The following is a 23,714-nucleotide window of genomic DNA, read 5'->3' as shown; positions in this document are numbered from 1 at the left end:
TTCCTTTCCGTCTGCCCGGGGCCAGCGAGACGCTCTCCCGACACCTTCGGCTCCCCTCCCCTCGCCCCGCAGTGTGGCGGAGAGAAGAACGCGAGGCAGGATCCGGGCCCCTCAGCCAAGAGCTGGTGTGTTCCTAGATAGAACCGAGCGCATCTGATGGTGTTTCAGAATTACATTGAAAACATGTAGCCGTCTCATACTTTTAAAAATAATTTGAACAATACACCTCCGTCACCTGTTAGGATCTAATGAGCTGAGATGAAAGTCTTGGAAAAATCAAAATGTTCTCTAAAAAGGCCAAATGTTACTTTTCTTCCCCCACTGTAAGCCGCCTTCGGGTCGCCTCTGCGCCACCCGACTCTCCGGCCGCCGCTGGTCACAGGTCTTTTCTTTTTTTCTTTCCATCTTACCAGGAGAGACCCAGAGCACCGGGTTGGGCCGGGGGGGGGGGGGGGGGGGGGGCGCTTAACCAGCTGCTTCTATCCGCGCAGTGAATGGGCAGAGCCCAGGGATGCTTCCCGGAGGGGAAGCCGGCGTGGCGCAGTGACCCGGTGCAGCCCGCAGTCCCCCAGAGAGAGCGACCCCCCCCAAAAGTGCAGAATGCGGCCGCGGCAAATTCTCTAGCGACTGGGACCCCCGCCCCCACCCCACCCCGCACACGGTGAAGTTCCAAGACTTAAATGCTTTAGAGCAGATTGGGTGACACATTTTCGGCAGGAAGCCCAGTCATTTGGGGATGGGGCGGAGAACGGAAGGGGTGGGGGAGAGGCCCTCGGAATCCATCTTTTGCTCGATTTTTCTCCAGGTCGCCGCGCCCGGAGGACAGCCCGGAAAGGTCCGCAGCGGCACTGAGCCCACTGCTGTCCCCGGGCGGGCGCGACTCGGCGTCTCTCCAGAAACGCAGCCTCTCGGGAAACTTCTGTCACCGGTCCTTCTCAGCCAGCCCAGAGGCGTCTCAGCCAGGGCGGGGGCGGCTCTGGGAGCCCAGGCTGGAACACGCTAGGGGGGCAACCGCAGTCACACTAGGCTGTTCTCTTCCCTCGGAGGCCTGGCCTGAAGCTTAAGCCGCTCAGGAATCGGATTTTAATGTAAAGAAACCGGACTCTGAGGCTTCGGCAGTGCTGCGGTGGGGATGGGAGCTGGAGGAAGGGGACCACACCCGGAGAGAGCAGCTCAGGCCCAGGCGGGCTTGATGCGACCACCTTCTGATTTCGTGATAGACGTGGACCAGCTGCGTTTGCATCACTTAGGTGCTTGTTAGAAATGTAGAGCCTTGGCCCCACCTCAAGCCTATTGAACTAGAACCTGCATTTTAACCAGAACTCAGGTGATTCAGGTGCTCATTAAGCGTGAGAAGCCCTAGTAAAGAGAAGAACCAGTTTAGATCTGCAGCTCACTCCCACTCTTGGGTGTGGAGAGGGAGGCGGAGAAGGTAGTACGCCTTTCTGTATAACAAAAGGGAGGCAGAAGAGAGGCTCAGCTTTCTCCCTTTGCATGTTATAAGCTACACATTGGCCAAAGGCTAGACATTCGTTTCATGTCTTTTCTTCTAAACATTCACTCAGTATCCTAGACAGTTTTGGTGGAAGAACTTGTGTAGAATATTGAGGGCCAGCACTCACTTCCATTTGGAGGCCTGCCGAAGTAAGGCCATTTGGTACTTCCCTTTGTGATGTCCTGGGGCCCTCATCCCCCAGACCCTTTGAGGCTGCCCAGGCCCTTGTGGGAAAACTTACATGGGAGAACCCAAGTGAAAATTACTGGTATAATATTCTCTCACTCTCTTCCAGGGGTGGGTGGTGGTTCGAAAACATGCACTAGAAATTTCTCTGGACCTCATATCTGCCCCAGGGAGAGCTTTAGCCTGGCCTGGGACCAGGCAGAGTCAGCGCTGGTGTGTGGGAGGCCCAATGGAAGGAAGAAGGCAAGGCTCAGAAGAGGGCTCAAGGCCTCTGAGCCCATATGTTGGGCCAGTCTTTGTCCTGGGGCTGGATGCCAGGTTCAGGGGCTCATTGTAGGCCACATCTGCTGGTAAGTGTTCCAGGAAGTTTATATCATTCATTCACTCATTCATTCAACAGATAATTTACAAGTACCTTTTATAGGCCAGATACTGTCCTTTGGCCCTGGGGGATTCAGCATTTACAATAAAAATGTCCTGTTTTCATAGAGGCAGATGAGTTTCAAAAAACATATATGCTATCTCGGGTGATATGGGTAATAATGAAAAATAAAGTAAGGTAAGTGGGATAGAGTTTGATCAGGGGGTGCCCTTTTATGTTGGTTGGTCAGGGAAGGTTTCTCTGTTAAGGTGACATTGGTCGGAGACCTGAAACAAGTGAGAGAGAAAGCAGGTAACAGGTGCTCTGAGGTGGGAGCCTGCTCAGTGTGTTGGAATAAGAATAAAGAGGCTGAGGTGAGGAGTGGTGCAAGGTGAGGTCAAGAGAGGTAGCGGGTAAGCGAGGTGAGGCCTTGCAGACGGAGTGAGGACTTTCGATTTTACCCTGTGGGAGATGGTAAGCCATGGAAAGTCTTGGGAGGGTTTCCAGTCAGAACAGTGACATGGTGTGTCTTGTGTGTTAATAATCACTCTGGCTGTGTGCTGAAGATGAGTGAAGGGGGCAAGTGTGGAGGTTCCTGACAGTTGGGGAGTAATGATGATGATTTGTTCGTAGATCCTTGTGCTGGGGGCTCTGGGTTGGGGTAGAATTCTGCATAGATTTTGGAAGTAGAGCCAGTGGAATTTGCTGGAAGGTGAGATGTGGCAGAATGAGTGGAGTCAAGGATGACTCCAAAGTTTTTAATCTGAGAACCTGGGAGAATGGAGTTTTTCCTGACTGAGATGGGGGAAGATGCAGCAGGTTCTGCAGCAGGGGCAACACCAAGGGTAGGTTTTGTCCATGTTATATGTGAGGCTGCAGTCAGATATGTGTGTTTGAAGTTCAATGCTTGGGGTACAAATCTTGCTAGTGTTTTGAAGTTTTCCCCTTCAATATCATTAGCCCTTCAAAGAAAGAGCTCCACGGAGTGCAAAATTTCATTGAATAATAGAATTCCAAAGTGAGAAGCTACCTAAGCTATTTCTTGTTTTACATACAAGGAAACTGAGATTCAGAAGAATAAAGTGACTTACATGATGCAGTTGGTTACAGCAGAGCTGGAACTAGAGTCTAAGACTCCGGTGTACTTCCCTGCACTATATAGTGCTGTCCTGTCAAAAATAATGCTATTGTTATTCTTGTTCTTTTTTGATGGGCCCAGATATTAGTAGATTGTGTTGTAGTCTTTTCAGTTACAGCAACACTGGTTCAATAGTGGACAGATCGGTACCATTTAACATGGGATTTTCTCTCCCTCTCCCTTTTTCTTCCTCTCTGGGATTTTTGACTTTGTTACTGATCATTTGATATCTGACACATGAAATAGTTCTATTAGGGGTCACCTATTGCCTTAGAAATAAGTGTATAAATCAGACAAGCTCAAGGCGTTTGACAATCATCTGTCTTCTTTTGCTCTTCAGATCAACAGTGAGTTGTTCATGTAAAAAAAACGTACAGTTCGAGAAACCACTTGAAATTCTCTTCTTCTTAAACAGACACTTGCCTGTAAAATAAACAAGCTGAATTTAAGTGCTTAGTTTTCAATTCAGTGAACTAGTTGAGTGACTCAGGCTTCACACACTGAGAATTCACTTTGTGCTCTGTCCCCTGGAAGATGGGCAGCTGCCGTTCCAGTGTGGAGAGCAATGTGGGGATAGCCATATACTGCTGTCATTTTGGAGGGGTGTGGCTGTCACCCCAGCAGCATGGAATCTGGGACTCTGTCTGTTGTAAGAGTCCCCTTCTCCCAGGGCACGCACGTGGGACATGGAGTTGAAGCATGAGGCTAAAGACCAGAAAATAAAGCCAGCCATTTTGTTTCAAAGCAAGCAAATTGCCAATCGTAATTCCTGAAGCAGACCTTTTTGACCAGGAATGACTTGACTCTGAAACATCAAGATCAGAAAATTGCTTGGAAAGCCTTAAATAATTGCCCGGCGATTGCAAGCAGCCCATGCGTGCCATCAGCGCCAAGGCCGTGTTACACGGTGGAAGCCAACACATTCATTTTACAGCTCTGTCATCAGGCTTGTTTTCTCCTTTGTCCCCATCCTACTATCCATATGGGGATAAAGTCCCCATCTGTGCATTCCTTTCATTCTTCGCAGCTGAGATTTTAATTTCAATGACTATAAAAATGATCACCATCACCAGGTTTAGGTTTGATAGTGTGTTTTACTTTTGATAGCACTTTCACCTTTTCTCATAACACTGAGAGCTCGGAGGACATGCATTCTACACATTTTACAGGTTAAATAAGGGCACAGAGGTTGTGGCAATTGGCTTCCTTTGAGAGACCTTCTCAACTTCAATGTCTCATGGGCAGTCAACTTCCCATGGCAAAGCCTCTGTCCCATTTCCCTTCCTTTTCCCTAAACCTGCCCTCTTAGTCTTCTCCTTGTGTTCCCATATCAATATGGAAACTCCATGCTCCCTGTTTCCTAGGCCAAACACTCTGGAGTCACCTTCAATTTCTCTTTTCTTCTACTCCCTGTAATCCTCCATTGACAAACCTTAGTGACTTTACTTTCAAAATATGACCAGTGACCTGGTACTTCTCACCATCACCGGTGCTACCTCTTTGATTCTAAGTTTGATACCAAACTTGCAGTAGTTTCCTGACTGGCCCTTTTGTCCTCAGCTCCTCCTGTTCCCCATCTATACTCAACATAGTAGCCAGAGTGATTCTTTCAAAATGCACCTGTGTCATTCCTTTGCTCAGAACCCTCTAAAGCTTTGCACTTTATCCTGCACTGGATCAGGCCCCACCTCTCTTTGATGTCTACTTCCCTCTTGACTATTCTGTTCCCACCACCCTGGCCTCTTCGTTACTCCCCAAACATGCCAAATAAGGATTCACTTAGAGCCTTTGCACTTGATGTTCTTTTGACCTGGAATGGATTCTCTCATATGTATCTGTATCTTTCTCATAGATATCTGCATCTTATCTCTTCAATATGTCCTATGTATTAGAGAGACCTTCCTTAACTATCTTATATACAATAGCAACTCCTTTCTCCCCATTCAATATTTCCTAATCTCCTTACTCTACTTTCCTTTTCTCCAAAGCATTTATCACCCTCTGAATCCTTTATATTTGTTTTCTGTTTCGTTTTGTTTTTCCCTTCTCCCTCCCACAGGAATATAAGCTCCACAAGGAAAGGACTCAATTTATTCACTGCTATATTCCTTGGGCCTGGAGCTATGCCTGTCCCATAAAATATTTGTGCTTACAAATATTTGTTGAATGACTGAATGAGTTAATGCATTCAGAGTTGTTCAGGATGGAATGGACTGCTTGGTAGACAGTAGACCTCATCACTGGGGTTTTTCCAGTATTGGCAGATTGTTATAAAGTGGACTTAAGGATCACAGGGGTAGGACTAAACTTGATGTCCTTTCAAGGACAGTGTTTTGGTGTAGAGTAGAGAGCATGTATCCGAGAGAACTGGTCGAAGTCTTTTCTCTGAGAGTTACTGGTTGTGTGACATTGGATGGTTTCTCAAAGTCCCCAATCTTCAACTCCTTATCTGTTACAATGGATTTTATGCTTTTCTTTTCATAGGGTGGTTATGACCTTTAAATTAAGCAAAGTCATTTATGTAAAGCCTTTTAGCCTGTTTCCTGACACTTACTAAATGCATAATAAACATAAATATAACTGTGATGATAATGTTGCTTCCATCCTCAGGATTCTGAGAATCTGTGGAGGGACATGCCCAAGGCCACCCAAGAGATAAGTGTATTTTTTGCCTATTAGTTAGGTCATGCTTTCCCCACCAAACTCCATTGTCAGTTCTTTCTCTTCAAGCTTTCTTTCTTAGTTATGGTAAGATTCTTACCTCTCCTGATCCTCCTTTGGTCTCTTGAATTGCTGTCCTTTTTGAACTTTTTTCCTCAAACCTGTTTCGCCTACATCGTGACCCTGGCTATTGATATTTATTTTGCCTAATGTCAATTTTTAAGCCAAAAACAACCTCACCACAGATTGCTTCCCCTGCATCATATTCAAGTCAGATGAATCAAATATCAGTTACTCACTTCCATAGCTGATATGACTCCCCCGTGAACTGGATGCTCAGTGAACATCCCTGGATTATAAATTGGTAGTTTGAGCTTTAAGAAAGGGCCAAGTGTAATAATAATAATAATAAAGATTATTTTTGTCAACCAAATCTGTTTATTTTCATAATCTATACAGTTTGGGGTTGTAGTATTGTGGCTTTGAAACTGTTGAATGAACTGGAACAAATAGATTACAATGACCAGACAAGGGAGCTGTTTGCAGAAGGATGGTGGGATATGATAAATGCTGCATCCATGTAATAATCTAGTCATGGTGATTAATTTAAAATAAAATGAAAAAACATTTATAATATATTGAAAAATGTTACTGAATTTGTTACTGAAAATGTGGGTTACTTAATGATATTTTCAGCATGATCACATCCATCCATATCGATTTGTACATAGAAAAAAGTTGGAAGTGTGCTGAACTATAACAGTTATCTAAGATGGCAGGAATATGGAAGAATATTCTACAATGCCAATATTCCACAATGAAAAAGTCATTACACTTGAATGTAAAAATTAAATATCCTTTCTTTTAAAGAATGTCCTAGGAATGCATGTGGTAGGGCCCATTGGTGATTCTCCCCTTATATGTATGGATAAATCACTTCCCTGAGCTTCCATTTCCACAAATTGAGAAGAGAAATCACAATATCTGTCCTACATATTGTGAAGCCTTAAACAGGATGATGTATCTGAAGCTCTTTTCTAAACTATAGAGAAATAGACAAGTTTTAGGTGTTTTAATTATCGGCATTGCTGTAGAGACAGATGTCGCCATTGCATAGAGACTCATGTGACCAGCTATCTTTGATATGACTCTTCTCCAGCATATTTTCTGACCTTCTGTCTTTTTTGGGGGCACAAACACAGCCAGGCCTCCCGTGCTTCTTGGGTGACTGCTGGACATGCTCATGTCCAACTCCAAAGGAGGTAGGCCTGGAAGAAGGCCTTGATTACAACAAGATTCTGGTTTTCCTGGAAGCTTACTTTTGAAATGATTCCTGCTTGAGCATTGTTTTCAAGTAGGTAAAAACTAGATTTTGAATCTGTTAACTATAACCCTTCTGTCCCTGAGACCCACCTGTGTCCTGATTATTTTCTGCATTTGCATTCAAATCCTACCATTGTTTTAGTCCCAAAGCTGATCAGATGCCCTTACCTTGATTCATGTGAGAAATAGCCCATGCCTGCCACCTGGGGACCTCAGCTTTGTAGGTAGCATTTGGGCCTCCTTTGGTCTGAGATGTGCAGTTTTTCCAGGAAGTGAGATGCAGAGAAGTTGAGATTCATTCCATCTGCCATCTTTACTGCACTGTGTCCTCTTTAGGAAAGATGTGACACTGGCAGAATGATATGGCCTTCCCCTTGGCAAGCAGTTCATGGTGAGGGGGTCATATGCTGAATGGCTCTAAATAGTGCCATTATTTGTCTCTTAGAGACAAAGGACATCTGCTAAGACCCTTGTTCCTGAGTAAGATGAGTCATTCCATAAAGAAGATGATCTATATAAAGGGCCTAAACATTCCCTTGGTCTAAAGCTGGAAATGAGGAAAAATCTGAACGGATTAATGATGCATTGGTTTTAATCCATTGATCCAATGATTAATGATCTTAATTTTTATACACAACCTTGGAACTTTTGGACAAAGGGGAAAGAGAAAGACAGGGGCCTCAAATGGAAGTGTATAAGGAGAAAGGAAGCAGACAGCAGAAAGAAAGCTGGGATGGGCACTTTGTAGTTATTTTAACCTTCTTAGAAGTTTCACTTTAAAGATAGCTTAGTTCAAATTTGCATTTGGATTTTCCTGGTTTATTGATCCTGAGACTAGTTCTCTTGACCATAGTTTCCTGATTGTTCATTGTTAAGACAAGCTAAAATAAACATACATCCCCTGACTAATTGACAAATAGCATTTTTGAGCTCTAATCACAGGATAGAGAATTTACTCTGACCTAAATGCTTCACAAGAATTATATCCCTTAATCTACAAATAACTCTTTTATTGGCCCTATTTTGCAGATGAGAGAACTGATGTTCAGAAAAGAGAGTTGCCCAAGGTCACACAGTGAGTGTGCCAGTCATCTATCAGTTTGCGCTCAGCTCCATACCTCACCTTGGCCCTGCTCTGCTCTGTAGAGGAACCACATATCCCAGACTCCCTTGCTGAATAGCTTCCAGGGAGTATGGGCCAATGGGAGGTACTGGTGAAAGAGTGGAGGACAGGGAGAGGGGAGAATCAGAGGATTTTCCCTGGCATTCCCAGCCCTGCTTTAGGCAGCCTATCCCATGGTGCTTGCATCTCCCTTTTGAGTCTGGCTTCCGTTGGACAAGGCCTCCCTCCCATAGTCTCAGTTCTCACCAGGCTGCCTCTGCCGCCAGGGGCCTAAGCTTCTGCCAGATGGCCCTGGCTTCTGGGTTCTGGTAACAACATCTACTTGTGTCACTCCAATCCCAGAGATGATAACGGCTTCTTTCTGTTACTAATTTCTGGTTGCCTCATTGTCTCCTGCTAAGGACTAAATTGTGTCCCCCTCAAGTTCATACGTTGGAGCCCAAACCCCTCAATATGACTATATTTGGAGATAGGGCCTTTATGGAAATGGTTAAGGGTAAATGAAGTCATAAGGTTGGGGCCCAGATCTGATAGAATTCGTGGCTTTATAAGAAGACAAATGAAATGATCTAGCTCTCTTTCTCCCAGCCATGTAAAAACACAGTGAGAAAGTGGCTGTCTACAAGCCAGAAAGAGACCTCTCTCCAGAACCTGACCATACTGGCATTTTGATCGTGGACTTCCAGCCTCCAGAACTATGAGAAAATAAACTCTTGTTTAAGCCACCCAGTCTAGGAGATTTTGTCACGGCAGCCAGAGCTGACTAATTCACCCCCTTTTCACTTCTCAACCTTGCCTTAACTTTGTGGTACCATTTCCCTGCATTAATTCCCATGATGTTTGAAACCCTTAGAATGTTTTTGTTTTTTTCTTCTCTTGAGTGACCTCTGACTTAGCCACTCAGCTAGGAAGTTTAGACCTGAGATTCCAAACCAAAATCTGTGTTTTTAAAAGCTATGTTATATTTCTTAGATTGTTTTCATTGTTTGCAGAGATTTGGGGGAAGATTTGGGGGAAGAGCCAAGTAAATAATTTGAAACCAAGGCTCTGTCTGACCAGTACCACCGAAAAGGATGGAAATAGGAAAAAAAAGTTTCAAGTTTTGAGAAGTTCTCAATATGACATTTCAGACACAGCCTTTGTAGTTACGGGCAGAGGTTGGGAGTACGCGTAGAGATAGATGACTCTTGTTAGTGGCCTTGCTCCAATGCTGCAGCAAGGGGGGCAGGGTTATTGTGTCTGTGCAATGTGGAAATTGATATTCCTTGCCAACATCATGAAATGTATCATATGATGAAATGCCAAGCGTGGAACTGAATCGAGTGTTAGCGTGGCAGTTAATTATATAGTTTTCTCTTTTCTGATAACACATGGAATTATAGAAGGTTAATATGGGCAAGGTATAAGTCTCTAATATTATTAATTTTCTCCTCCTTTGACAAGTCTTTCTCCTTTCTCCAGTAAGAGTTCACTTCTTTTTACCCAGTTTGAGGAGGAGGTAAATACTTTGAAAGTCCTCTTTCACTTTTTTCCCCCCAGACCTTGCATTTTGCATCTTTTAATGAGAATATTGAGATCCATGTCTCTTCCTGAGAACTATAAGCATATCCTTCACAAAGGACATGAGGCAGAGCAGTTTGCTAATTGCCAATGAGAAAGTGAAAACTTTAGGAATATTCGTGGCTATTTCATGGGCAGCTGATTAAGAATGGAGATGGGCATCAGTCCTCCAAATGTCATGACCACATGATTTGTTTCTATTTATAATACTCATTCTAATATGCTAAGGGAATGAACCCAGTAGATGGACACGGTTAACTTCTTTCACAGGGACATGGTGATTAGTAAGATAGACAGTAATGCCTAGCGAAGGAAATTTCATCTCAAGTTATGATAGTAACAGATTGCAGTGAGTGGGTTATGGAAGTGAAATAACAAAATTTGTCCAAATTTCCAACAGGTTACGTTCAAGATACACTTTTTATTAGAACTGTCCAAACCTATTTAATGATAGATACATAGAAATAATTTCACTTGATACCTAATAATCACTTTAATCCAATCAAAATACTTTTCCTTGTTTTCTCTAAGGAACAAATTGTTGATCAAAGATGATAGGCAGGTACAGTTGCTCTACCCTACAGAATACTTATGTTATAGGTGAGTAACTAATAGAAGAAACATTCATTTGTTTGCTCATTGCCTTCTTTAGAGTGTGAGAAATGGAAAAAATAGGGACATGAGGTGTTTCATGTACCAATCAGAACCTTAATATACTTTATTAGGTAAAGAGGATTCCACAAAGTAAATTTACATATTCAAGCAGAGGATAATGGAACCTAGCTGATAAGCCAGGGGAACTGATGATGGATGTGATGTTTCTGCCATTTATACAGCAATGAGTTATAAACGAACACTCCAGGAGGTCAGTTAATTCCTCCATAAACTAAAAAAAAAAAAAAAAAAAAGAATAAAGGGGACTGCTCAGGGCAGGCGGGGCCCAGTGGACAAAGATTCATTCTAGAGGTGAACAAACACAGAACACATATTTGCTATCTTTTCTAGAAATGTATGTAGTGGAAAAGGTATGGGCTTTATATGAGAAAGGCCTGAATTCTAATCCTTAGGTCCAAACTTCTGCAAAAAATGACAATGAAAATAATACTTGCACATATATTTCTTATGAGGATTCAATGATTTATTACAGGTAACGTGCCTGGCATATAATAAGCTTCACAATTATTATTGTGATGAGTTATTTGGATTTGGGCCTGGGCCTTCACCTTTCTGAAGGTCCGTTCTAGGAAAAAGGGAATTGAGATTGATATGACTCCTCAGAACTTGCACCAGTGTAGGGGGTCAGATATTGGAATGGTGGAAAGAAGGATTTGCAAACAGTTAAAGCTGCCTGATGCATGCCTCAGGACAAAGTAACTTTTCCTGTCACTCTAGGTGCTCCATTATAGGAGAGGCAACTACTTTTCAGGCACAAAAAAGGGGAGTTCAAAATCAGAAGCGAATTCAACTTTTAGGATTCTGTGATTCTAACTAACAAATAGTAAATAGAGTTCAAAGGTATCTAGCTCTTCTTAAAGGTTTGCTATAGATTGAATTTTTATGTGTATCGCTTCTAAATATGATAATTTAATATATGCTACAACTTTAATTAATACTTTTTAAACTACTACTACTACTAATAACAAGGAGAATTTACCATTTACTAGCCACCTACTATTTATCAGAGATGGTTATTCACTGCTATGTTTAAATTTGTAATTTTAATTGGGCCACTCCGAGATTCAGTTCAGAAACAACTGGGTAGTCTGGATTATAAAGATATCTGGAAAAAAGAATAGACAGTTTCCTTTTTCCCTCTCCAGGTATTCACATATTACATATTTAAGTGGATATAAATTAATAACTTTAAGCTTTTTATCCTTCTAAATATTAGCACATGCTATTTCAAGTTCTCTTTAGCTGAAATATTCTTTCTGGCTATGAATAAATTTTTGACATCTAAATTGAGAAAGGTTTAAAAACATTATCTCAAGATTTAAACTATCCTTGAGGTTTTCAAGTTAAAATGGGAGGTGTGGAGATACTGTGACTTATGGTGAGTTCCAGGTTTCCCAAGTCCAAGAGCATATTACCATGTTACTCTGTGTTTGTGCTATATTACTTTGTGTTTTCAACCAATCTGTGGTTTTCTGGAGGAGATTATAAACTGTTAAAATTAAGGGTATTCAGAAGCCCTAATGTGAACAGGTAATTTTACCCTTTTCACCAAAATTCCCTTAAGAGATGAGAACCAAGAGGCACATGGGTGGCTTAGTTGGTTGAGCATCCAACTCTCAATCTCAGCTCAGGTCTTGATCTCAGTCAGGGTCTTGAGTTCAAGCCCTGCACTGGGCTCCAATTAGACAAGGAGGTTAATTTCACTGACATCTCTTTTTCATGGCATCATCATGGCCTACTCTTTTATGAATGTGAGAAAACCCCAAGATAGAGCCTATGATATTTGCAGTTGGCCTCCAACTTGTGATCCTATGATTTTGATTCAGAATCGGGAATCTCCTGTGTCTGTCTTCTGAAAACAATATTGTCACTCAAGTTCTTAGGCCCTTGATTCCTTTCTCTTAACCCTCTTCCTCTCCCATCTCCCCATACTTCCAAAGCAAGACCAGAGGCATGGGGGTGGGCCTACGTAAGTGGTCTAACATCCTATTTAGGTCTTTGGAATGATTACCCTCCCCTTAAATATTATAAAGAAAGGCTTTTGATCTAGACACCTGCTAATTTTTTTCAACTATGGTTTCTTCTAAATTAAGAATGCTAATTAGACTTAAGGAGTATTACCTAAAACTAATAACCTATTAAAGATATAATGTAATCATTTTTCAAAATACCTCAAATAAGAAGTAGAAGAGAACTCTGAGAGCCTCGCATTATGATGTGGAGCACAATCAATATGGATTTGGGGATTTAAAGTTGTCTTCATAGGCTTAGCCCAAAATTATTTCTCTAATTCTCAATATTGTTTTAAATAATTTGCATCAAGAAACTTTTAAACCCCATGATTATGTAGGTGGATTATTTGGTATCTAAGCAGCTTCTATGGTTTATTGTAGTGAAAGGTTTATTGTAGTGAAAAATGCTATTATTTTCCACTTATTTTTTTCTATATGGATAATGAATATATTACAGTGTATCATTGTACACTGATGAAGAAATATATGTGCTTATGCATACATGTATGTTTATATTGTATACTTATTCTGGTAAACTTGTTGTAATTGCAATCTGCATTGAAATCATATATAAGGAAATTAATGTTCCAGTCAATTTCTTATGATGACATTACATAAATTCTGTACTTATAGCTTTGATCCAACTTAAAATTCAATATATTCAGCAACGATTTTGATCAGCTACTATGTATCTTTTACAGTGCAAAATACTTCCACAGGTATCATCTGATTTGATTACCTCAGCAGCCCTTTGAAGAGTATGTTAGTGCCCCTATTTTACAGATAAATAAGTGGAAGCTGCCTTAGTCTGTTCTGGCTGCTATAACAAAATGCTAGACCAGGTGGCTTATGAACAACAGAAATTTATTTTTCACAGTTCTGGAGGCTGGGAAGTCCAAGATCAAGGCATCATGATTCAGTGTCTGGTGAGAACCTGCTTCTTGGTTGGAAGATGACTCTCTTCTCAATGTCCTCATGTGGTGGGGGGAGAAGGGAGCTCCTTGAGTTTTCTTTTATCAGGGCACTAATCTCATTCATGAGGGCCCCATCCTCAGAACATAAGCATCTCCCAAAATGCCCAACTCCAATACCATCATATTGGATATTAGGACTTCATGTACAAATCTGCAGGACACAAACATCCAGTCTATAGCAGAAGCTTAGAGGGATAAAATACAATGGACTCAAGACACACAATTTAACTACCTACAGACCTGGGACGTGAACTCCAATCCATCGTTTTTGCCAAAGCTTTCTTTATTCTTCTAAGGCTAGAGGAGCTCTGGAAGTGGACAAATTTTGGGCAAAGCCAATAAAATAATTCACTGAAAAATAGATCCTGTTTTCCTTTGGGAAAATTACATAAACCAACAGGAAAAAGTAACTTGCTCCAAACTGGAACAACCAACCTATTTGTTGTGGGAATGAATATCCCAATGTTTTAATACTGTCTCTGCACTGACTGGCAATAGAAGACAGTGTGCTAGAAATAACACTTTCCTTTTCCATTGAACATTAAAGTTGTCATAAGAAAAGTGTTTGCCACATTTTTGTACACTGCAAGCTGTTGTGGTAGAAGGAATCACCGCTTAATTTGTGTCTGGAGGTTTTATTCTTCGCATGATGCAAACAGTGACACAAAGAAGCGATAACACATCTTTTTTTTTTTTCTTAATGTAAAGAGATCTGTAGGCATATTAAATGAAAGACTCATGGCATAGATCTGTTTTCTTTCTTTCAGTCTGAAGAGAAAGAAGAGACCACCCCAGAATCACCTTATAAATTGCGATGGCCACAGTGGATGGATTTGAGGGGTAGTGTACTGCAAGGGGTTAAGCATAGATGCTCTGGAGCCAGAGTATCTGGATGAAATCCCAGCTCTATTACATACTAGCTGTGTGACCCAGAGAAAGTTAACATTTTTTTTTTCTGTGCCTCAATTTCCGATTTGAAAATTGAGAACTAATTAGTTTTGGTACTTCTTACAACATTTAAAATGAAGAAGTATCTCTAAGGCAATCTACTGAAAAGAAATTCTATTTATCAATGGCTTAATGTCATTGTAGCCTTGGACTGATGATAGTTAGGGAAAAAGCATTCTAACTTCATAAATACTTGGAGGTTTACGCTGAGTTTTAAATGTAGTCTCTCCCTGTCACTGAACATATTTGAAAACATAATTTCACATTGCTTTTTCTTTAAATAGTAGTATAATAATTGGCATTGCCAATAGAATTAGTGAATTCCAGGAGAGAAGATCATTGTATTCCCAGGCCCTAGCTCATGATAAATATTTGTTGAATTAATGATACAACCAAGCAATCTGATACCTTTAGACATGTTGGCATGGCTTATCAAAGATATATTCTATTATTATTATTTTTTAAAGATTTTATTTATTTATTTGTCAGAGAGAGAGAGAGAGAGAGAGAGGTAGGCAGAGAGAGAAGCAGGCTCCCGCTGAGCAAGGAGCCTGACGCTGGGCTCGATCCCAGGACCCTGGGATCATGACCTGAGCCAAAGGCAGACACTTAACGACTGAGCCACCCAGGTGTCCCATGATATATTCTATTATTTTTTAAGAGGACAGAACAGTGCTCTGGAATATGTGGAAGCATTATTAAAATTCTTTTATTCTTAGGAAAGAAAATGGGAGGGCTGAAAACAAAGTTGGAGTTGAAGGGACAAGCCTCTAGAGCTGGCCTTGGGGAGGGCTTCTGATTGGTCCTGTCATTTGAAAACAGTACATGCTACAAAAAGGGGTTTCTAAGCTGTGCCTCAGGGGCCAGTGTTGGTAATGAAATGATTTTAGGTATAGACAAATGAATATTTTTATACTAACGGCTATATATTTAGTCTTGTCTTTTCTTTCTTCCTTTCTTTCTTTCTCTCTTTTTCTTTCTTTCCTTTCTTTCTTTTCTTCTTTCTTTCTTTTCCTTTCTTTCTTTCTCTCTTTCTTTCTAGCCTTTTGTTTTAAAGATTTTATTTATTTATTTGAGAGAAAGCATGAGAGAGAGAGCACATGCACGCGCGCGCGCGCGCGGGCACGCGCCTGCACGCGGAGCATGGGGGAGGGGCAGAGGCAGGGGAAAAAGCAGGCTTCGGATGAGCAGGGAGCCGGATGAGGGACTTGATCCCAGGACCCGGGGATCCCAACCGACGGAGCCACCTAGGCACCCATATTTATTTATTTTTAAAGAGATTTTATTTATTTGAGAAAGAGAGGGAGAGAGAGAGCAGGGGTTGGGGAGAAGAGGCAGAGGGAGAAGCAGGTTCCCCGCTGGGCAGGGAGGTTGACATGGACTTGATCTCAGAAGCCCGAGATCATGACCCGAGCAGAAGGTAGATGCTTAACTGACTGAGCCACCCAGGCACCCTGTTTAGTAGGTATTTTAAAAATTCAACAACACATCATATAGATCCAGTCTATTCCCACTTCATTTTTAAAAAAGATTTTATTTATTTGATAGAAAGAGAGATAGCGAGAGCAGGAACACAAGCAGGGGCAGTGGGAGAGGGAGAAGCAGGCCTCCCACGGAGCAGGGAGCCCGATGTGGGGCTCAATCCCAGGACACTGGGATCATGCCTGAGCGGAAGGCAGATGCTTAACGACTGAGCCACCCAGATGCTCCTCCACTTAATTTTTTTAAAAAAGATTTTATTAACTTATTTGAGAGAGAGAGAGAGGAGAGAGTGAGCACTAGTGGGGGGGAGGGGCGGAGGGAGAGGGAGAAGCAGACTCTCTGCTGAGCAGGGAGCCTGATGTAGGGCTGGATCCCAGGACCCCGCTCAACCGACTGAGCCACCCAGGTGCCCCTCTATTCCCACTTCATAAGAGCTCAGAGACTCTTCCCTGGGGAAATGCTGCTGCATCATGGGTGCCAGTCTTGGTGGGACTGTTAATCAAGATGCTTCTTGTGTTGCTGGCCAAGGCATGGGACAAATGTATGCTGTGTTTCTAACATTCCAATGGAGTGATACAAGTTTTGAGTTTAGTCAGCCCTGTGACTACATGATGATTCCTACTACCTCCAGTCCCAGGGCTGTCTTAGCTGGTCTTCCCAACACCCACCTCTTCTGCTCATCCTTCCAACCTAGGAGTTGTCCTGAATTTTTCCAATATGCTCTTTTAAACTTTTCAATTCTATGTAGCTAGCGTAAGTTTTTGCTGATTATATTTAAAAATTCTTTTACCGTGGATGGCATGGATATTATTACTTCAGAAAAATTAGTGTTTTAACATTAAACATGAGTTTTTAAAGGAAAATGTAAATACACCGTGCAAATGATATGCAGATACAGCAAAAATTGTGAGGATTGACAAATGGCTAATGATTGGGAAACATCATTGCAAATATTGATATTAGCAATGAGCTTCCTGGGTGCACTTAGGAATTAAAATTGGGGTATCTTGAAAAGCCATTAAAAAGAGCATCGAGGATTATATTATTGGGATGATCTGATTAATAAGAAAAATATGGACTTGAAACAAACAATATATTAATTAATAAGTTAGTAATGGTCCTAAAGGTCTAGAACAGATACATATTGAAAAGGGAGTGGTATTATTTCCTTGTGCAAGATCAGGCCTTTTTTTTTTTTTTTCCAAATCTAAAAACACTTCTTTGCCTATATGAGAGAAAACCATTTTTCTTTTTCTGAGTGAAGTATTTTATTTTTGACATTATTTTTCCCCAATTAATAAAACACCAAAAGTATAAATCTCTGTCAACCAAATCAAGAATCAGTGCTGCAGAAAAGGAGTGTGTGTGTGTGTGTGTGTGTGTATGTTTGTGTTTGATATTTCTTGTTAGGACTGTTAATGATTTCAGTCCTGCTTTTTCTGGACACATTGTTATAAATGCCGTGATTTCCTTTGCGTCTCAACTCCAAGAAACACGTTATGACTCCAGAGTTGTCCCTCTCACTTTCAGGTTCTGAGTTTTGGTTTGGGGTCAAAACATTTGGAAATTGAAGACTTTTATCCCACGAATCTTGCTTTTTTATCTGATGCTTGAATTTTTATTTCAAAAATATACATTTAAAATGTTGAGGTGGATATTGGGCTAAATAAAGATTATAACACCTGAAGATGTTTTTGGCGATTATGTTTTCTCAGTGATCCCCCTCAGGGAAATAATGATAAGAAATGCAGGTCACTTATAACTGCCCCCACACCAAATAATCTACTGTAGGAAAAGAAAGGGTCAGGTAGTGGAGATTTCACTTTGAAATGACATGACACCATGCAATCGACTATGTTTCCAATATGACCTTTATTGAGCAAGTACTGCTGTGACATTTAACATCAATCAACGAAAGGTTGCAAACTGTGCATGTCAACGAGGTTCTCCCATGAACAAAAGTCCTTTTTAAATGCACCAGTGAGGTAAACATAATTATTCATATATAGCTTTCTTAAGGCTAAGAGAGTTCTGTATTTCATTTATTATTTTTGGCTCAGTTGGTTCTTTGCATAATACATCTCAAGACATCGCCCCCCCCCCGAGTACCCCCCTTCCAACAGCTTAGGAAATTGGCCAATTCCCCAGGTACATACAATATCATGCATTTGAATCACCCAAAGACTGAGGAGGGAGCACCCTGAGCTTGCATGCAGTTCCCTCATATTGCACAAAGTAAAATACAATGTCTGGAGCCCCCATGGGAGAACCCGTTCTGTTTTGAAGCTGTCAATCACATGCATATTAAAATTGTCATATGGCTTAACCTTTTGCAATGGACTCAAATATTAGTCACTCTGGGTGACTTCCTTTACTATGGCGTGTGAAGTGACCTTCTCTACCTTTTTGGTAGACACTAGCTTCTCCTCAAAGGTCTCTTCATGCTCTTCGACCTTTTGAGTGACGGTTACAGATTTAGTGATGTATTTGGTAGCACCATCGCCCCCCTCACTGGTGATTTTTTCTATCTTTTTGGTCACCACCACTTTTTCCTCACTTCTGTCTCCCCCCTTCTTTTCATCTGCTGGGCTCAGGTCTAGCCCATTGGTGACAACCCCTTTCTCCTCTTCTCCCCCACTGCCTTTCTCCTTAGTTTCCTGCTCTTCCTCCTTTCCTTCCACCTCCCCATTTACTGCTATGTCTTCCTTCCTGGATTCCTTGGAACCCTGATCACCTCCTTCCTCCTCACTTCCCCCCTCCTCTTCCGCCTTCTCCTTCTTCTCCTGAGGCTGTGGCTTCTCCTCTTTGGCATCCTTTTCCAAGCTCACCTTTACAGATTTGGTGATGGTGCTCACCTCCTCCGCCACTTCCTCCTTTACCGGGGACTCCGCCTTCTTCTTCTCCGGCACGTCTTTTGGCTTCTCCTCCTTTTTCTCCACCTTCTCTTCCTTGGGAGATTCCTTTACTTCTTCTTTCTTTTCTTCCTTCACTTTCTCTTCTTCCTTTTTCTGCTCAGCTTTCTCAGCTCCAGCTTCTGCTTTTGGTTTTACCTCTTCCACTGGTGATTTTGGCAGGGGAGACTTGGCTTTCTCCGGCTTTTCCGCCTTGGCTTCTGCCACCGGCTCCTCCTTGGGAGCCACCTCTTCCCGCTTTTCTTCAGTTTTCTTTTCATCCTTAGCTTCAGCTTCCTCTTCTTCACCTTCGGCCTCTGTTTCCCCTTCCTCTTCCTGTTCACCTTCCTCTTTTTCACTAGAACCTTCCTTCTCGGATCCTCCTTCTTCGGCTTGGTCTGATTTGGCACCCTCCTCTTCCTCCTCTTCTTCCTCTTGGCCTTCCTCTTCCTCCTTTTCTCCTTCTTCCTCCTCTTTAAGTTCAGGTGCAGCTGCTTTCACTGGAGACTTTTTGGTAGCTACGACTTCCTCTTCAGCTGGTTCCTCTTCCTTTCCTTCTGCCTCTTCTTCCTTCTCTTCTTTCATGGACACTGCCAGTTCCTCTGCAATGGCTGTCAGGGCATCTTCCATTTCTGATTTCTCATCTTCCACTTTGGTTTCCTCTATGATCTCCTCGACAAATTTGTGTTGGACCTTTAGCTTAGGAGCCTCTACCTTGGTTTTCTGAATCTTACTGGATATTGTGACTGAGGGCGGTCGGTGTGTATACAGCGGCCCAGTGATGCTTCCTGCAAATGTGCTAAATCTGGTCTCTTCACCCTCCAGCAGTTTTCTAAGGATCGGATCAAAAAGACACGACATAATTAAAATCTCAGTGGCCTTCTGAGTTTCATTACGTTATGGGTAATTGCAGCAGGTACCTTTCAACAAATAGAATCACATAAATAAAAGATTCTGTCAAGCCAGTGTGATACCTGCTATCATTTCACTGGTCTACTGTGTCATATCCAGAGATTCGCATGGACCACCAGCTAATCACCTGCTGCAGTAACTGACCACACCCAATAGTCCACTAACACACCCAGCCACCAAATCTCAGCTCTGCGGCTGTCTAACTGCTGCACCATGAATATGCTGAAAGGCTCCCTCATGGCCAAAAAAACATTAATGACCTTCTTAAGCATTTGGACTTTCAGGATGTACACTAAATTTCTTTTAGCAAATATAACGTTCAACAAATCTAGAAAACCGTTTAGCGTATATCAGAATTTGGGATATATCAAGTTATAAATTGGTCTGCAATTTTAATCATAAAGTGTCTATTTAATATATAATTATTCGGCTTTCCTGAAAAGAGAGATAGCTGTGAATGCAATTTATTCCTGTAATGTAATGATGATGACCTTTTGGTAGTAGAGAAAGTGTTTAGTCAAGGATTTTCTCCTATGAACTTAGTCAACAGTAAGGTGACATCAGTTAGCAGACTTATAATCTTTTTTTCTTTTCTCTCTGTGTATCTAGGTCTGCAGATATAAATCTAAATAAAATAGAATATACATATTTTCTCTCTATTCTATCTAATATATGTGTATATATCCATCCTATCAGTCTATAGCCGTTCTCAGCCAGATGATGGCAATAGTAAGCTATAACAGAGAAACAGAAATTGAATGTCCTGGAATTTGTCCTTGACATTATAAAGTCGAAAAGCTGAAACCACTAAATGAAATATTAAAAACTAAAATTCCGTTTTTGTTTCAAACAGTTGGAAAACATTTTTCACTAAAATAAAAAAGTTTAAGCATAAGCACTGAAATCAATCAGCGCTATCCCTCAAAACATTTTATTTTAAATACTTATTTTAACTAATGTTTACTCTTTTAAAGCTGTGTAGAGTGGTAAAACCACATTTACAATTCTTTAGAATATATATATTTTTTTAATTAAGAAAGAAAGCCACGGACTGATTTAAGATCCCTGCCACCTGCTTGCTTTAACTTAAGTGATGGGGTTCCTGCCAAAACAGCCTCCGCAGTGCGGTAAGTGTTTCCGCCGGGTCCGCCTGGTCGGTAGTGAGCATGGTACCTGTACGCAGCGATCTCAATATCCAGAGCCATCTTGACATTGAGGAGGTCCTGGTATTCTCGCAAATGACGAGCCATTTCCCACTTTGTGCCCCGGAGCTCATTTTCCAACTGCTGGATGGTGTCCTGAAATAGACACAGCCAGAGACTCATCCTTCCAACAGCAACTTCTACCTCCTCCCCCCACTTCCCTCCAGTTCTGTAAGCCCTGTAGCTTCCAGCCCCTTAAAACGCAAAAACAAAAACAGAAAAAAACAAGGGAATTATCAAATAAATAAACAGGATCTATTAGACAATATGAGATTTCTTGGGCACACCACGCATTGAGACCAGTGCATCTAGAACTCGTCTCAGCAGGAAACAAACGTGTTTGGGAAAACCCCTCGGCCGACCTGGCCCTTCTCATCTGAGCCTTTTGGGCTGAAGCCAATTTTAAGAGTTCTTCTGATTACGGCCGGAAAAGTTGAGGATATATGAGTTTCTGCACAAGCTATTCTAAACTTGCTGCTTTGTCAACTACTCGAACGTGTACCTCCTACTTTAAAACTAGACCTCCCCAGGAAAAAAGCACGTTTTGTAAAAAGTCAGGGCTCTTAGGAGCTGGAGACGGTGGGTGGGGGAGGAGTGGAGAAGGATGGAGAGGGGCGAGGACGCTTTGCGCATCTAACTAGTTCGGCGTCGCGCGCGCGCACTGGCCAGCGGCCGCCAGGGAGCGCGGCGGAGAGTGCGCCGGGTCGCATGCCTGAGAGCGCGCCGGGTCGCGTGCCTGAGTGTCGGGGGCGCGCGGCGCTGGCGCTGGCGCAGGCTGGCCGCGCAGTCGCGGTTCCTACCTGGTAGCTGCTGAGGTCGTGGTTATGGCGCTCCTCGATGTCGCTGAGCTGCCGCTCCAGGGACTCCTTGGTGCCGCGCACTGACTCGAGCTCGATGCTCTTGGACTGCAGCTGGCGCCGGTACTCGGCGATCTCTTCCTTGGCGGAGCGGATGGCCTCCTTGTTTTGCTCGGCCGCCTCCGTGAGCTTGGCGTAGCGGCACTTAAACCACTCTTCCGCCTGGTGCATGTTCTGGTCGGAGTGGCATTCGAGCTGGGAGCGGATCTCCTTCAGCGCCGACGAGATGTCTGTCTTCAGGTAGTCTTTGCGCTCCACCGTGATGTGCGACGCCTGGATCTGGGCCAACAGGTCAGCCACCTCCTCCTCGTGATTGCTCCGCAGGAAGGCCACCTCATCCTGCAGCGACTGCACCTTCTTGTCCAGCTCCACCTTGACCAGCGACGCCTCCTCGATGTCTTTGCGCAGCGCGCGGATGGCCGCCTCGGTGTCGTCGCGCAGCCGTGCCTCCTCCTCGAAGCGCTCCTTGAGCCGGTGGATGTCTTCCTCCAGGTGATCCGAGTCCAGCTGCACCTGAGCTTTCTCGTGATTCACCAGCTCGAGGGTGGCGCGCAGCTCGCGGATCTCCTGGTCGTACGCGTCGCCCAGCTGGGCGTGCGAGGCCTGCTTCTGCCGCAGCGCCTGGATCTCCGCCTCGATCTCCTTGTTCTGCTGTTCCAGGTAGTGCACCTTCTCGATGTATCCCGCGAAGCGGTCGTTCAGCCCCTGCAGCTGCTCCTTCTCGTTGGAGCGGGACAGCTTGTAGTCGCCGCCCGGCCCGGAGCCCCCGTTGAGCAGCGACGAGGACTGGCTGAAATCGAGGCTGCTCTCGGCAGAGCTGAGCATGGCCGAGCTGTAGGTGAGGCGCGGGCCAAGCGCGCTGCGCTTGTAGGAGGAGGACACGGTGCTGGGCGAGCCGCGGGACCACGACTGCGAGCGGAAGCCGCTGGACGGGGAGCCACTGACGCGGCTGAAGCTCGAGCGGGTGTCGGTGACCCGCCGGTAGGCGGACGGGTTGCCCAGCGAGTCCAACGTGTAGCTCATCTTGGAGGCCTCGGGGCGTGTGGCTGTCACAGCGTTCTGCTGGTCTCGCCGCAGCCCATTTATAGCCGCGGCGGCTGGTCCCGGGCCAGGGCCCCGCCCCGTGGAGGCGGCGGCCGAGGAGGCGGGGACTGCGGGCACCGGGCCGGGGGAGATGAGAGGGGTAAAGACGGCTTAGCAGTGATTCAGCGCCGGCTCCACGTGGGCCCACGCCGCATCGGACCCCGGACTTTGCTGCCCGGTCCCGGCCCCTCCCCCAACTCTCCTCTTGGTCCCAGGCCACTTGTCGCCCCTCAAGCCCCCTCTCTCCATTTCTCTTCGCCTTTGGATTGCGTTTTAAACCCTCGGTACGAGTATTCACGCAACGCCCTTTCTTTGTCTAGTCACTCTTCTGCCATTCGGGCAGCTTTTCTCCCGACCTGCTGGCCACCTTGTTCTTTTCTTATACCCACGGCTTTCTTTTCTTTTGCCCTTTCTCCATTACTTTTTTCTTTACCCATCCTCTGTGCTGAATCTCTTTCCCTTCTTTTGGGCATCTCTTCCCTCTCTCACGTTTAGCCTTCTTTGGTCCCACTCACTCCGCCCCTCTCTCTCAGCCCCTTCCTCCTGGGCCTTTTTCTTCCCGTCCTTTCCTTCTCCCCTACTCCTTCCTCCCCTCCCCCTACTTTCCTCCCCTCCCCCATCCTCATTTCCCCTCGCCTCCCTCCCCTTCCCCCATTCCTCCTTTTAAAGCAGCCCGGGATGAGCGCAAGCCCAGAGTTGGGCCTAGAAGAAAAAAACAAAAAGACTTTGAAGAACAGTCGGGCCTGAAGGCTTCGGGAAGGGGACAAAGAGGATGGGCCTGGGTAGTTATTTGTATTAAAAGTGGGATGTGGCGCTACATTCTGCTTAACG

General features: G+C 43.7%; 1 protein-coding gene across 1 annotated transcript; it reads right to left on the bottom strand.

Annotated features, from left to right (window-relative positions):
* Nucleotides 1-17,784: 17,784 nt before the first annotated feature.
* Nucleotides 17,785-23,443, bottom strand: NEFM (neurofilament medium). Its single transcript, XM_032389110.1, has 3 exons — nt 21,744-23,443; nt 20,915-21,039; nt 17,785-19,661 (listed from the first exon to the last, which is right to left on the bottom strand). The coding sequence occupies exons 1-3, from the start codon at nt 22,821-22,823 to the stop codon at nt 18,287-18,289; spliced, it is 2,580 nt and encodes an 859-aa protein (XP_032245001.1). The 5' UTR covers nt 22,824-23,443; the 3' UTR covers nt 17,785-18,286.
* Between the last annotated feature and the right edge of the window lie 271 nt (nt 23,444-23,714).

The sequence above is a fragment of the Phoca vitulina genome, unplaced genomic scaffold (assembly GCF_004348235.1).
Source record: "Phoca vitulina isolate PV1807 unplaced genomic scaffold, GSC_HSeal_1.0 scaffold53, whole genome shotgun sequence".
Classification (NCBI taxonomy): domain Eukaryota; kingdom Metazoa; phylum Chordata; class Mammalia; order Carnivora; family Phocidae; genus Phoca; species Phoca vitulina.
This window is presented reverse-complemented; position numbering and strand designations above follow the sequence as displayed.

What these genes read in the sequence shown, in the direction of transcription:
- NEFM (XM_032389110.1), bottom strand. Translation starts at nt 22,823, where the DNA reads ATGAGCTACACGTTGGACTCGCTGGGCAACCCGTCCGCCTACCGGCGG. An exon ending in ACGACCTCAGCAGCTACCAG is followed by an intron (nt 21,040 to 21,743) that starts GTAGGAACCGCG and finishes TGTCTATTTCAG; the next exon opens with GACACCATCCAGCAGTTGGA. An exon ending in ATTGAGATCGCTGCGTACAG is followed by an intron (nt 19,662 to 20,914) that starts GTACCATGCTCA and finishes TCCGATCCTTAG; the next exon opens with AAAACTGCTGGAGGGTGAAG.